The 16366-nt window shown below is 46.0% G+C and overlaps 1 protein-coding gene across 2 annotated transcripts in view; it reads left to right on the top strand.

The window, feature by feature from the left end:
• Positions 1-16366, top strand: part of LOC137429753 (zinc finger FYVE domain-containing protein 21) — a 28564-nt gene that overhangs the window by 489 nt on the left and 11709 nt on the right. For both annotated transcript variants that reach the window (XM_068119966.2, XM_068119965.1), the window contains exon 2: positions 2284-2334. In XM_068119966.2, coding sequence (XP_067976067.1) covers positions 2284-2334 — 51 coding nt within the window. The remainder of the gene's footprint in view (positions 1-2283; positions 2335-16366) is intronic.

The following is a 16366-nucleotide window of genomic DNA, read 5'->3' as shown; positions in this document are numbered from 1 at the left end:
AGAGAGGAGGGGGGACGAGGGAGAGAGAGGAGGGGGGACGAGGGAGAGAGAGGAGGGGGGACGAGGGAGAGAGAGGAGGGGGGACGAGGGAGAGAGAGGAGGGGGGACGAGGGAGAGAGTTGGAGGAGACGAGGGAGAGAGTTGGAGGAGACGAGGGAGAGAGTTGGAGGAGACGAGGGAGAGAGTTGGAGGAGACGAGGGAGAGAGTTGGAGGAGACGAGGGAGAGAGTTGGAGGAGACGAGGGAGAGAGTTGGATGAGACGAGGGAGAGAGTTGGAGGAGACGAGGGAGAGAGTTGGAGGAGACGAGGGAGAGAGTTGGAGGAGACGAGGGAGAGAGTTGGAGGAGACGAGGGAGAGAGTTGGAGGAGACGAGGGAGAGAGTTGGAGGAGACGAGGGAGAGAGTTGGAGGAGACGAGGGAGAGAGTTGGAGGAGACGAGGGAGAGAGTTGGAGGAGACGAGGGAGAGAGTTGGAGGAGACGAGGGAGAGAGTTGGAGGAGACGAGGGAGAGAGTTGGAGGAGACGAGGGAGAGAGTTGGAGGAGACGAGGGAGAGAGTTGGAGGAGACGAGGGAGAGAGTTGGAGGAGACGAGGGAGAGAGTTGGAGGAGACGAGGGAGAGAGTTGGAGGAGACGAGGGAGAGAGTTGGAGGAGACGAGGGAGAGAGTTGGAGGAGACGAGGGAGAGAGTTGGAGGAGACGAGGGAGAGAGTTGGAGGAGACGAGGGAGAGAGTTGGAGGAGACGAGGGAGAGAGTTGGAGGAGACGAGGGAGAGGAGGAGGAGACGACGACTAGGGAGAGGAGGAGGAGACGACGACTAGGGAGAGGAGGAGGAGACGAGGGAGAGTAGAGGAGGAGGGGGCATGGGAGAGTAGAGGAGGAGGGGGCATGGGAGAGTAGAGGAGGAGGGGCATGGGAGAGTAGAGGAGGAGGGGGCATGGGAGAGTAGAGGAGGAGGGGGCATGGGAGAGTAGAGGAGGAGGGGGCATGGGAGAGTAGAGGAGGAGGGGGCATGGGAGAGTAGAGGAGGAGGGGGCATGGGAGAGTAGAGGAGGAGGGGGCATGGGAGAGTAGAGGAGGAGGGGGCATGGGAGAGTAGAGGAGGAGGGGGCATGGGAGAGTAGAGGAGGAGGGGGCATGGGAGAGTAGAGGAGGAGGGGGCATGGGAGAGTAGAGGAGGAGGGGGCATGGGAGAGTAGAGGAGGAGGGGGCATGGGAGAGTAGAGGAGGAGGGGGCATGGGAGAGTAGAGGAGGAGGGGGCATGGGAGAGTAGAGGAGGAGGGGGCATGGGAGAGTAGAGGAGGAGGGGGCATGGGAGAGTAGAGGAGGAGGGGGCATGGGAGAGTAGAGGAGGAGGAGGGGGCATGGGAGAGTAGAGGAGGAGGAGGGGGCATGGGAGAGTAGAGGAGGAGGAGGGGGCATGGGAGAGTAGAGGAGGAGGGGGCATGGGAGAGTAGAGGAGGAGGGGGCATGGGAGAGTAGAGGAGGAGGGGGCATGGGAGAGTAGAGGAGGAGGGGGCATGGGAGAGTAGAGGAGGAGGGGGCATGGGAGAGTAGAGGAGGAGGGGGAATGGGAGAGTAGAGGAGGAGGGGGCATGGGAGAGTAGAGGAGGAGGGGGCATGGGAGAGAGGAGGAGGAGGGAACGAGGCTGAGGAGGAGGGAACGAGGTAGAGGAGGAGAGGAGGAGGAGGAGGGGGGAACGAGGTGGAGGGGGAGGGGGGTACGAGGAAAAGAGAGATAAATGGAGAGATGGACGATGAGGAAAAGGAGGGCTGACCAAGGGAAGGAGTGATGATGAATATTGGCGGGAAAGAAAAAAAGGAGGAGTTTACAAATAAAAGGAGTATGAGGCGGTGAGGGATGAAGAATAGGAGGAGAGAGCGATGAATAATAGAAGGATGGGACGGAGAGGAGGAGGAGGGATGTGGGGCAGGGGGAATGAAAATGGAGTAGCAGTTGGAGGGGCAGGGAATAGAAAAAAATGTGTGGGGATGAAGATCAGGAGGGGGAGATGAAATAATGATTTGAGGGAGGATGAAGGATGTGGGAGGCAATGGAGGATTGACATGAGGATTATAATGATGATGATGAAGAAGAGGAGAAACGAATAAGAATTCCAGGATGGAGGAAATATTAGGAAGAGTTTTAGACATTTTCTTGTTTGTTTAATGTTATTTTATTTTTAGCAAACAGCATATTCTGCTTTTTCAACTTTCTACTTTCCTGTTTCAAGATGAGTAAAAGACCGAGCTTTATCTCCCCACCCTTGTTGTTCACAGTGCGATCACTGCATGCAGTGCAAGGTGAAGTTTGACTTTTTGAAACGAAAGGTAGGCCATTCAATTGAGGTTAAACACAATTCACAGTGTCTTTAAATGTTTGTACGACGAGCCACACACTATCTTACTCGTTCACAAAGGCAAACAAGAAAATGGAGTCGGGATGTTGGATGACGGGATGTTGTCGGTGGAAATTTGGTCGCGTGCCTGCTTTACAACTTAGGCTCGTGAATTATTTTCAATGTACTATAATTTGTTACTTTCAAAGGTAGTTGATCCAAATTATTATTTCGGTAATATGGCAGTACTAAAGCAAATCTTCCACCAGGTGGCGACAGGTGAACTTAAGTTAGGTATGGCATGCCACACAAGGCACTATGCAAGGAAACTTGGATACAGAAGCGTTGCCATATGGGTAACACATCAAAGTAGTGGAAGTGTCGTAATTATATTCATGCTCGTGCTGCGCCCGGACCGGGTTCCTGAATTCGATCTCGGCGAGTTGCGGTTCCGAGTCGAGCCAGGTTTGTCTGTCAACTCCTAAATGAACTCGGAGATATTCCTGTGACGTGGAATGAAGTAATTGCAGTATTTTAGAAGAAATGTAGGTAGAAATGTGCGATTGTATATGATAGCATGTTTGTTACTCTCGCCAGAGGAGAGGGTATTGCATTTGAGTCCGTTTGTCTGTCTGTCTGTTTGTTTGTTACTTGCCGGAAAAGATTCCGGCAAGTATGTTGATCGGTTGGTTTGTTTGTCTGTCTGTGCGCAGCACTACGTCTACACCGTTGCACGTAGAATCGCCAAACTTTGCACACATATTTGTCTTGCCCTAGAATACACTGTGCCCAATTTTTAACTCTCTCAGTCCAAGGCTTCCATTATGACGTCATAGTTTGATAATTCGACAAGTACAAAACTTTATCCAATCAAGATGCAATTTCTTGAGCGCCATGTCGGCATAAACTGGTGGAGGGAAAAAAAAATGATGTCATCGGTCACGTGGTTCGGCCGCCATTTTGGAAAAACCAAAAAACGTTGCACCTCTATATCTCCGAAAGTGCTGAATAGAAAAAATTGAGACGGCTCGTTATAAAGAACTCTCCAGTCTCCATGGGGAATAAAATGTTAATCATGATGTCATAGGTGCCTCAATTATGACATAATTCGACAAGTACAAAACTTCATCCGATCAAGATGAAATTTCTTGAGCATAATCTCGGAATAAATTGGTTTCGAAAAAAAATAATTATGATGTCATCGGTCACGTGCTTCGGCCGCCATATTTGTTTCAACACAAAAGCCTTAAAAACAACTGAAAATACACCCTGGCGAGGGTTTGCAATCTATGATTGCTCTTTTTCTTGTTTCTCTGAGTTTCAAAGCATCTCTAGCGCTTCTCAGAGAGCTGCCTCAACACGGGTGAATCGGGCATTTCACTCGGGCAGATTGGCAGGGACTGCAAGCAGCCATTCCTCTTCGGGACTGGTCTTCCATATCTACTGCTCCTTGTGTTAACTCAGCCTGTAAATTTTTCCATAGAAACCCACTCTCTCTCATGCACAGATTCATCCCATGTCATCTTCAACTCGGACGGCACTCGGTAGAGAGCATACCTCCGCCAGGCTGAACACTTTACGTTTTCTATCCCACTGATAGGCTGGATCTGGATCTGGATTCGGAACCGGATCTTCACCAAACTCTAATAATTTCATCCGTGTCGCATACCCAACTTCTCCCCCAAATTTGTCGGAATCCCTCCACAACGTTTTGAGATATCTTGTTCACAGATGAACAGCCAAACAGACAGGGGTGAAAACACAACCTCCATCCACCTTCAGTGGCGTAGGTAATTATCCTACCCAACGTCCTGCCCATAGGACACTCAATCCTGTGGTGAGGCAGTTACCTTGAAACAACTTGCCTTCTCCTCCTGGGAGGCAAATCTAACGGAAGGCATTTTCATCTCATTCAAAAAGTCCACAAGAAGTGTGTGTCCACTCTCAGGAGAGCCAGAAACCGTCTGTCCAAACTCAAGAATGAACTTTCCAACTTGTCTCCCCCTCTAAAACCTGGTGGCACCTTGTTAAGGTGCATGCTCCGCATGTGTCTGTCTCTGGGGCAGTGGGGCATGCTCCCCATCCATCCATTCCCTCTCTTCAAATGGCACCACAGCCGACTTCGCTCGTGAGAAGGCTGAATGCCTCAATTATGTTTTAGCTTCCAAATCTCGTTTCCAACCCCTCGCTCTCGGTACCCATCCTCCGTGTCACAACCAACTGCTTCTGGACCCTGTGTCTTTTGTTCAGGAGCAAGCAAGCAAGTCTCAATAATGATCGAAGGAATTTGAATGCACCTGAGCTGAATTCGGAGTGTCATAGCAAAGGAGTTGATTACTTATGTAAATTATGTATTTCTGTATTCTATTTTAAATTATTTTGTTTTAATTTCTAAAAAATAAATTCCACTTTGACATTATGGGATATTATGTGTAAATCGGTGACAAAAAATATCAACTAAATCCATTTCAAATTCAGGCTGTACCGCAACAAAATGTGAAAAACGTCAAGGGGTGTGAATACTTTCTGAATGTGTGTGTGTGTGTGTGTGTGTGTGTGTGTGTGTGTGTGTGTGTGTGTGTGTGTGTGTGTGTGTGTGTGTGTGTGTGTGTGTGTGTGTGTGTGTGGTGTGTGTGTGGTGTGTGTGTGGTGTGTGTGTGGTGTGTGTGTGGTGTGTGTGTGTATATATTACTGCGCTCGCCTCTCCACACATCGCTGCAGAGGCACAGGCCTGTTTAAACTGAGGAAGATGACCTGACTGAATTTGAGTTTCTGTGTTGTCATGATTTACACCAATCATGATGCAAACATTTATTTTGTACAACTTTATTTGTAACATTAGTAATATCATTTATTTGTAATTTATCTGAAATAAAAAAGGTCAAAGTGGTGTAAAGGTCTAAATGGTCAAGCATCCATGCTGTGTAATCAGTCTGATGGGTGTAAGTGATCTTAATGGTGGTATATATAAAAGGTTGGAAGGGTGAAGGGATCTAAAGGTGTCTGAAATTTTTATTTTTTATTTTTTGTATACAGAATCGAGGCTCATGTAAGAGCTAACACATTGAACATGAAAACATGCACAGACATATAAAACATGCAATGAAGGGAGCGGGAGACAAAAGAGAGAGAGAGAGAGAGAGTGAAGCACACAAGCACAACAACAGTAGAGAACTGGGACTTCGGTAGATCTGTGGAAGGGGGGGGGGGCTGGTGGAGGAGGGAGGAGTACACGGTATAAAGCAAATGAACACAACTAGGAATTTCAGGAAAGAAGTTGGGGATTGAAAGAGGTGGATTTGGGGTGTTTTAATGGGGGTAGAAAAGATCAAGGTTTTGGATGGGGGAAGATAAGAGATGGTGGTGAACAGCTGTTTTAAAGACCTGGAGGGAGGAGTGGGATTGAAGAGAGTGAGGGAGTTTGTTCCAGAGGCGGGAGAAAAGAGGAATGAAAGAGTGAAGGTGAGCAGAGAGTCTTGATTTTGGCAATTTCACCAGAAGAGGGTTGCTGGCAGATCTTGTGTGACCTGTAGGAATATTTGGGGGACAGAGCACAGGCAGAAGCAGGCGGAGCAAGGCTGGAGAGGAGTCAGTAGAAGACAGAAAGACCACCAACCTGCCTGCGGTGAGAGAGAGAAAGGCCCTCAGAATCGGCTTCATCGCGGGAGAATCCAATGATTCTGAATGCTTTGGTTTCAACTGTGTGAAGCCAAGCTAGGTGTAAGGCAGGAGCACCTGTAGGGTCTGTCCACCTTTATGAAGAATATGACAGACGACACTTGATAGACAAAAGGAGTATTTATTCGTACGCATGGAGACAAATGCTTGTCCGCAGGGGCAAGTAGATCTCTGACTTCTATTCAAACTGTATTGTAATTTATACTCAAAGTACTTCAACAAAGTAAGGCAAAAGTGGATGATTGCAGCATGAGTTCAGAACACAGGAACACTGTTTTAAAGACCCTTGGCTTTGCATTTTTGAACGAGGTCAAACCACAGATAAGACATGTTTTTGCCAACAACACAGAGATGCAGTTCTGCTCGACAACTGTGAGATGACTCTTTGCCAATTGTGTACAAGCAAGCATATTTCCCTTAGCCCCGCGTGACGACACCACACGATGAAACTACCCAGCATGCTTTACGACCATCGGTGCCACTGATTGGTCCAGAGATGACAATTATTCATTTTTACTCCGACACACCAGCCCAGAGAGGGGAGCGCAGTTTTCCAATTTTCTTTTATTCCAATAATTATTGAAATGGTCTTTTGGGACTTTTTGGTCTTTTGGGACTTTTTGGTCTTTTGGGAATTTGGGTCTTTTGAGTCTTTGTGGGCTTTTGGGTATTTAAAGGGCTTTGGGGTCTTTTGGATTTTTGGGGTCTTTGAGGGTTTTTGGGTCCTCTGGGTCTTTGTGGTATTTTGAGTCTTTGGGGTCTTTTGGGTCCTCTGGGTATTTAAGGTTTTTTGGGTCTTTGGGGTCTTCAGGGTCTTTTGTGTATTTGTGGTCTTCCAGTTATTTTGTATCCTCTGGATCTTTTGAGTCTTTAAGGGTCTTTTGGGTATTTTGGATTTTGGTGGTCTTGAGGGTCTTCAAAGGTCGAAGAGATCTCAGCAGTCTAAAGGGTCGAAAGGTATATTCCAACAATACGCAATTCATAGACATACATAATTAATAGACAGGATGCAACCGGTGTTCAAACAGTACGCAATTAATCGACACATAATCACAGCTTCACGGCTTTACTGAGGTCTTCAGGGTCTTTTGTGTCTTTGAGGTCTTCTGGTTAATTTGGGTCCTTTGGGTCATTTAAGTCTTTAAGAGTCTTTGGAGTTTTCAGGGTCTTTAAGGGTCTTTGTGGTCTTTCGGGGTCTTGGTGGTCTTGTAACTTTGCCCTCAACATCGACGGTATCCCAGTATCCACCTCCCCTCACATCCGGAATCTTGGCGTCATCTTTGACCAAACCCTCTCCTTCGACAAATACACTAAACAGATCACAAAGTCAGCCTTCTTTCACCTGAAAAACATTGCCCGTCTCCGTCCATCCCTCTCCTCCACGGCTGCAGAAACCCTCATCCACGCCTTCATCACCTCCCGTCTGGACTACTGCAATAGCCTCCTCTATGGTTCACCCTCAAAAATCACCAATAAACTCAAATACATTCAGAACTCCGCTGCCCGTCTACTCACCCCCGTCCTTTACAAGCTTCACTGGCTCCCCATCCCCCAGAGAATCCAGTACAAAATCCTCCTCTTGACATACAAAGCCCTCCATAACCTGGCCCCATCCTACCTGACTGACCTCCTCTCCAGACACACTCCCACCCGCAACCTCCGCTCTGCTGGTACCAACCTCCTGACCCCCCCCCCCCCCCCCCATCCGGACCAAATTCAGATCCTGGGGGGACAGGGCCTTCTCCATCGCTGCTCCCACCCTCTGGAACTCACTACCTCACACCAGCAGAGACTCCTCCTCACTCACCACATTCAAAACATCACTAAAGACCCACCTGTTCAACACTGCATTCAACATTCAACCCACAGCATTTAACCCCTGACTATCTCTTCTCCTTCTCCCTCCTTTTGCTTTAAATATTTCCCTATTGATTCTTGTCTTTTTGCAATTGTTGTTTTCATGTATTGTTATGCATTATGTTTTGCACTCTGTCAAAGCGCCTTTGGGCTTCTTGAAAAGCGCTATACAAAATAAATGAATTATTATTATTATTATAAGGGTCTTGAGGGACTTAAAGGGTCTTCAAAGGCCTAAGGGATCTTAGCAGTCTAAATGGTCAAAAGGTACACTACATGGCCAAAAGCATGCGGCACCCCTTCTAATTAGTGTATTTGGCTATTTCAGCCACACCCATTGCTGACAGGTATATATATGTGTATAATGAAGCACATAGCCATGCAATCTCCAAAGACAAACATTGGCAGTAGAATGGGCCATACTGAAGAGCTTGGTGACTTTCAACATGGCACCGTCATCGGATGCCATCTTTCCAACAAGACAGTTCGTCAAATTTTTGCCCTGCTGGAGCTGCCCCAGTCAACTGTGTGCTGTTATTGTGAAGTGGAAATGTCTTGGAGCAACAACAGGTCACTGCGAAGTGGTAGGCCACACAAGCTCACAGAACGGGACCGCCGAGTGCTGAAGTGCATAAAAATCGTGTCTGTTGCAACACTCACTATCGAGTTCCAAACTGCCTCTGGAAGCAACGTCAGCACAATAACTGTTCGTCGGGAGCTTCATGAAATGGGTTTCCATGGCCGAGCAGTTGCACACAAGCCGAAGATCACCTTGCGCAATGCCAAGCGTCGGCTGGAGTGGTGTAAAGCTCGCCGGCATTGGACTCTGGAGCAGTGGAAACGTGCTCTCTAGAGTGATGAATCACGCTTCACCATCTGGCAGTCCGACGGACGAATCTGAGTTTTGTGGATGCCAGGGGAACGCTACCTGCCCGAATGCACAGTGCCAACTGTAAAGTTTAGTTGAGGAGGAATAATGGTCTGGGGCTGTTTTTCATGGTTCAGGCTAGGCCCCTTAGTTCCAGTGAAGGGAAATCTTAACGCTACAGCATACAATGACATTCTAGCTCGAGTCCGGGGTTCCCAACCTTTTTTGTGTTATGGCCCCCTTGGCTTCCAGAGCACATCCCCAGCCCCCCCCCCCCTCCCTTTCGCGAGGGTGGAGCGCATGTAAGCAGGCCAGGGGAGTCTGGGGGCATGCCCCCCAGGAAAAATTTGATTTCTAGATGTGCTGTGGTGCATTCTGAGAGGTGTTCTTTTCCTTTAATTGGCTATTTTGTTTGTATGAGAATTGGTAAATTATTACACAGAAAATGAGGAATTCCAAATAGCCAACATGAACATTTAGTTCCATAGTTTTTTTCTGTTCCTTACTGGCTCCCAACTACATCGTTTTTGGAAGAAGCAAACAAAGCAACATTGCTCGAATGATGCATGTTTGATATGAGATTTTAATATTATCAGTAGCAACACTATGGACAGCATAGAATAGAACTGTCACACAATCAAACAGTATGGAAAGGTTCCAAGTCAAGAATGTGTGAAAACTAAAACCTCTGTTGTGTCTGTATTTAACGCAGTGTGTTATCTCACAAAAAGAAACTAAATTCGACAACAACTAGGAGGTCATGTTTCCGTTGAAGATTCAAGAAATGTTTGACTTCCGCACGAAGTTCAAAGACGCGGTTCAGGACATTCCCTTTCGAAAGCCAGCGTACAGCAGTATAGTACAGCAACGTTTCATGTTCCGCGTTCAAGTCCTTGCACAGCTCCTTGACCATTCGGGTGTTGAGAGCCCCTGCCTTGATGTAGTTAACAATCTTGATTACGACTTCAAGAACTTTCTTCAATGAAAGAGGGAGAGTCTTACAAGCCAGGGCGTGGCGATGAATCATACAGTGGGTTCCTTTCAATTGTGGTGCCAGCATCTTTACTTTTTCTTGGAATCCGGATTTGGAACCAAGCATGGCAGGAGCACCGTCAGTACAGACACCGCATACATTCTCCCACTGAATTCTTCCCGCATCAAAGAACAACTTCATTTTTTCCATGACGTTGTTAGCTTTTGTCGTTTCCAGGGCACTGCAGAACAAGAATTTTTCCTTGATATCATCTCCCTTGACATAGCGAACGAATGCCAGTAGCTGGGAGCAGGAACTAACATCAGTCGATTCATCAAGTTGAAAAGAAAACAAGTCAAAAGGCGCCACCTTAATTTCATTGATGATCTGTTGTTTCACATCTTCCAACATGTCACGGATATGACGCTGCATTGTGTTATGCGATAAAGGCACCTGTTCAACTTTGCGAGCCTCTGCCTTGCCAAGAACCCGTTCGACAATGAGGAGGGTACAAGGCTTGATGAGTGTCTCCCCAATCGAGTGGGGTTTGTTCTTCTTTGCAATTTCAAGAGAAACTTCATAAGAATCCTGGACAGTTGCTACATTTTGTTGTTGAAAAGCTCCTCCCTTATCCAACTTCTGTCGCTTTAAATTTCTTTCATGCCGCTTGAAAAATTTGGGATCCTGCTTTGCATGTTGTGCGTGATTCGTCTTGAGGTGCAACTGCAACTTCAACTTGGCTGGCCTCATGGATTCAGTACTCAAAACCTTGTGACACAGCACACATTGTGGTTTATCTTGGCCAGACACGGTCATGGACGTGAATCCAAGCTTTATGTATTCGTCAAGATACTTTCTGTTTTTACTCCCAGAAGCCATAACGTCAAATCTGCAATAGGAAAAAAAAAAAAACAATATCAAAGTCAAAACAATATCAAAAAACAAACGAAACAATATTTAATTTTTAGTATGGTTCAAATTTCCCCAGGGCCCCCTGAGAAATACACCGTGGCCCCCAGGTTGGGAACCACGGAGCTAGACGATTGTGTGCTTCCAACTTTGTGGCAACAGTTTGGGGAAGGCCCTTTCCTGTTTCAGCATACAATGCCCCAGTGCACAAAGTGAGGTCCATACAGAAATGGTTTGTCGAGATTGGTGTAGAAGAACTTGACTGGCCTGCACAGAGTCCTGAACTCAACCCCATCGAACACCTTTGGGATGAATTGGAACTCAGACTGCGAGCCAGGCCTAATCACCCAACATCAGTGCCCAAACTCACTAATGCTTTTGTGACTGAATGGAAGCAAATCCCCACAGCAATGTTCCAACATATAGTGGAAAGCCTTCCCAGAAGGGTGGAGGCTGTTCTAGCAGCAAAAGGGGGGGGGGGGGGACCAACTCAATATTAATGCCCATGATTTTGGAACGAGATGTTTGACGAGCACATACGGGTGTGATGTTCAGGTATCCACATGCTTTTGGCCATGTAGTGTATGTTCCAACAATGCATAATTAATTAATAGACAGGAAGCAACCGGTGTTCAAACAGTATGGTATTAATTAATACACATAATCACAGCTTGGTTGCTTCACAGACTGCTTCCCGGACCGTGTTTTTCAGATATATATATATATATATATATATATATATATATATATATATATATATATATATACACAAAGAATTAAGTTAAGCACCCCTACACAACGAATTAAGGTAAGCACCCCCTAATATATATTCTTTGTGTATATGTATACATTGGCATATATTCTAAGGTATGTGAGATCAAATAATGATTGGTATGACATTAGCAATTATCCATTGATGAAATTGAGTGATCAAAGTGAAAAAAAGTGATTGGTTGAGTCAGTGATCCGATCACGTGGGTCCTACACACGTTATTGACGCAAAGATCGCTAGAGGTCTTCTCAGAACAATGACTGTACGTTAGAAAACATAAACGTCATCCACACTGTCCGTGATGGACCTATAGCTCCATACTTAAATTGAGGTGAAAATATGCCTAAAATTCCCAAAAAATTTCACCTTAAATTATTCAGAATAAAATATTGAAAACGGCATGATTGTTATGTTTTTATGTGACCATAATATCACTTCTCCAGAAAATATAGCAATATCATGGGTATATTACACTGTTTTGACGACAACAAACTTGTAATGTGCGAGGTTGTAAAAAAACGGGGGGGGTGCTTAACTTAATTCTTTGTGTATATATATATATATATATATAAATAAATAAATATATAATCAGCTTGGAGTGTGTGGGACAGAAAGAAGGAGGATGTGTGACAAAGTGGCCCAGGTTGCCTTGAAAGGCTCACTTTGGATATGGAGGCACGTCGAACGGTGTCGGTTGAGGTTATGGAATAGAAATGTGTGTGTGTGTTGCAGGAGTGGGTCATGAGTGGGTGTGGTTTTGCATGAATGGTTTTGCATGAGTGGTGCATGTTGGTAAGGGAAGGTGGTTGGTTGGTTGGCTGTGTTTTTTTTGTTTTTTTTAACTATTATTATTTCTTATTTTGTGTGTGTGAGTGAGGGTGTGTTTTTGCATGAATGAATTTTTGTATGTTGTAAGGGTACGTGGTTGGTTGGTGTTTCATCACGGTGAAGCGTGATTCATCACTCCCGAGAACGCGTTTCCACTGCTCCAGAGTCCAATGTCGGCGAGCTTTACACCACTCCAACCGACGCTTGGCATTGCGCATGGTGATCTTGGGCTTGTGTGCGGCCGCTCGGCCATGGAAACATTTCATGAAGCTCCCGATGAACAGTTGTTGTTCTGACGTTGCTCCCAGAAGCAGTTTGGAACTCGGTAGTGTGTGTTGCAACCGAGGACAGACTATTTTTACCCGCGACGCGCTTCAGCACTCGGTGGTTCCGTTCTGTGAGCTTGTATGGCCTACCACTTCACAGCTGAGCTGTTGTTGCTCCGACATTTCCACTTCACAATAACAGCACTTACAGTTGACCGGGGCAGCTCTAGCAGGGCAGAAATTTGACGAACTGAATTGTTGGAAAGGTTGCATCCTATGACGGTGCCACATTGAAAGTCACTAAGCTCTTCATTATGGCCCATCGTCATGCCAATGTTTGTCTATGACTCTATGCAGATTGCATGGCTGTGTGCTTGATTATATGAAGAGCTCTTTTCCAAAACGCTATAAATCCATTTGGAGCATTTTGTGTAAAATGAGAAAAGCACAGCAAAGAAAATAAAGCAAACTTCCTTTTTTTTCTGTTTCAATGTTTAATATGCAAATATTAGAACATATCAAAGAACAAACTGAAAATCTAGTAATCTTTTTTCACAACAAATTAACAAAAATAATGAAGTTTTTTTCCAAAACGCTATATATCCACTGTGTGACAGTTCTTAAAAAACACCACAAGTCCAATGATGGACGTTTCTCAATGTCAGACTTGCATTGGAATGCAGGTCAGCCCTGTCCGGGCTCTTCATCACTGCTGGCTACATCAGCCTCGCTCACCACTGACAAAGCAGAATCATAGAACGCCCGGACTTCGTCTGACGCTCCTATTTCCGCAAGGAGTGAAAACACATCACGCTTCTTCGCCTCTTTTACAGTGGTCTGCATTGGTAATGGATCAGGTCTGAATTCAGCCCATTTCTTGCCCCGTTTCAAAACACTGTGGTGGCAGTATTCAGCACTGTAGGAGGTTTTAAAACCCACTTGGCCATTTGTGAATTCTAGCATGCGGGCCTCACTAATTTTGAAGGTTTTCTTCGTCCTCACATGATGTTTGGTTGCTGATCGGTAATCAAACGACTGCCAGTCCTTTCCATACACGTAGACATTCCCAAATGTTTTCAAAATTGAGCAGTACTCTTCTGGGAGCAGGATGGTGTCCACTTTCCTAACTCTCTGTTCAATTCTCCCAAATACTCTATCTGCTGGTAAAAAGCTGTGCCCCCTAATTGGAAAGGTGTACTCAATCCTGAGACCAGGAATTGTTTGCTGAAGTGCCAAGAGCATGGATGCCATATTCATATTCTTATTTTGTCCAAAACATGAATCGCTGAACAAGCGAAGGCTTTTTTGCTCCCGAAGCGGACCATTGAGTGGGTGGCGGAAGCAATGATCCAGTGCGGAAGCTGTCATATTGCTGTCCTTTTTGTTTTGATTTTCCAGCCAGACATAAAGGTGGACATCCTCCATGAGCTGTTTGCTCTCCTTACCATGATGCACAACAACACCAAACAGGTAAAGGTAGAGTTGTCTGGAATAATAGGCTTGGCCTATTGGTGTTTTGGGCAAAATTAGATTTTGCATCATGTCGAAGCAAACAGTCACGGAGTCCTCTTCGTCCCTTCCCAGCTGGTCATAGAATGCTCGTGCTCTTCGCCGATGCAAAATGAACAAGGCTGTTTCATTTTGCTTTTCAGCTTCTGACATGTTTGGATCCTTTATTCTCATCCTGTATTTGGCACAATTGGAACAGGCATCTGTGGCAGGATGGCCAAAGCCAAGGTTGAATTGGGATGAGAAAACAGAATAGTACAGAGAGTAGCTGGTTTGGGCGTGGTTTTGTGCCTCAAACAGCTGGTGCATTTTGTGCACACTCAAGTCAGTGGGGAGATATTTTCGCCCTGGAGCCCCCCTACGGCCGTAATGACTGCCCTGCAGGTGAATGTTCCAATGTGATTGGAGATCAGATCCCTCTTGCTGTTGTTGATGTCTACTTTTCGGGCGCCTCCCCTTCTTTCTGGGCGAGCCTCAGCAGTCTCCGCGTAATATTGGGCCACCCGGGACACTCTGTCCTTGCTGATCCCTGAAAAAATCAAAAGAATAATGCAATACCTGGTATAAAATGGCTAATATCGGATGGGGTGCAGGGGATCAATCTTGTAGAACCGATAGACAGAATTAATTTTGACTGGCTGTTTTAATCAGCCCAGCAAGGTTGCAACCACCTCGATTCCGACGTAGAATCTGCCTGGAGATGCTGTGAATCGGTGCTAATAATTTTTTTATGCATGATCATCGCTGACATACGTGGATTATGTAAATATTTTAAATGTTATCTGTGGTGGAGAATCTGGGTGCATGCATAATGGTGTGCAAATAGTAAACGCGAATAACATTCAATGAGCTTCCAGATGAAAGATATCTGCAATGAAAACAATACAAAAACTCACCCAGTACTGAGACGAATGTGTCTTTACAAACAGGAAGCTTGTCTGGGTGGTTCACCGTCAGCAGACTGAACTGCGCAGAAACATTCCTGTTTTTCCTTCTGCCAACTGTATCCACCTTCTTGCGATGCCGCTTAACAGACGTGATTGTCATCAGCTGCAGAAATTCCCTGTCCTGATCTGCTTTCTTTGAGTTTCCGTATAATTTGTCAAAGTTCAGTCTGAGGTCGTCTTCTGTGAGCTTATCAGGGTGACAACGATTTTGATTTTTTTCAGCGGTGTGTTTACATGCCACGGTTGGAACTTTACCAGCACCAGAATGGCGAATTTTCTTAGCTTTTTCCCGTTCATGGTTGTCCTTATTCAACTTACGCTTTCTTCCTCCCGGTGAAAGCACCACTGCTTCGTCCATCCCATCAAAACTGTCCATTTTATAGAAAATTGCGTCCAAGAAAATTACGCCACAGTCAAACAACGGAAGTCGCCATGTTGTGGAAAATTCCCCACGCGGATTGGCCGACAGGCAATATCGCGGTTTGGAATAAAAGTGGCATGGCGTTTGTCGCACTTTGCAAAAAAGATCTAAACTGGGCTGCGTAAACTAACGGGAGATATCATGTTTTGAGAAAAAACGAATGTGTGATATTAACCGACTATCTGTTCACGAATGTTGGAGCTGGTAATCGCTTTTTTTTTTTTTGGCGTTTATCGCGTTTTGGAATAGAGCTCTTCATATATACCTGTCGGCAATGGGTGTGGCTGAAATAGCCGAATCCACTAATTTGTGTGTGTGTGTGTGTGTGTGTGTGTGTGTGTGTGTGTGTGTGTGTGTGTGTGTGTGTGTGTGTGTGTGTGTGTGTGTGTGTGTGTGTGTGTGTGTGTGTGTGTGTGAACTGGTGTGTTTTGTTGGTGAAGGGTATGAAGGTGGGTGTTTGAGTGTTCCACCATGTTTACTTGTTTGGTGCTGATGATTCTGGAAGTGGAGGCGATTTTGTTGTTGTAGTCTGCGTTCGCACTGGCTGGGGTTGGGGGTATGTACGCATCCAGGTGTAGTTGCTGCATGTGGAGGTGTATGTGCCCCTGCTGGCCCACCTTAGCTGACCGAAACGGGGTGATGTTGAGGACCTCGACTGAGGACTCGGCCAGTGCGGCACACTTGTGACCAGGTGTGTTTTGAACTTATATATATATATATATTGTTGCGGATCTCACCGTCGGCCCCTTTTTCCCTCACCAAGGGGGGATTAATCCCCTTGTCTGCGACTGACCGACGTGAGTCCTGAAGCTGCCCAGCTCCCTCCAGAGAGGCAGGTGAGCAACCTCGTTCGAGACCGCGGACAAGATGTTATTTGCCGAGCGGATTAGCAGCCGCGGCTCGAACCATTAACAATACTACACCCGATCCTGAAACGTTGGCCAAATCATGCCACAGGTGTTCAATGGGGAAATCACTAAAACGACCGAATGTGAG

The sequence above is a fragment of the Myxine glutinosa genome, chromosome 6 (assembly GCF_964187855.1).
Source record: "Myxine glutinosa chromosome 6, kmMyxGlut1.1, whole genome shotgun sequence".
In the NCBI taxonomy this organism is placed as follows: domain Eukaryota; kingdom Metazoa; phylum Chordata; class Myxini; order Myxiniformes; family Myxinidae; genus Myxine; species Myxine glutinosa.
The sequence above is the reverse complement of the archived record's forward strand: the minus strand, read 5'-3'. Positions and strand labels throughout refer to the sequence as shown.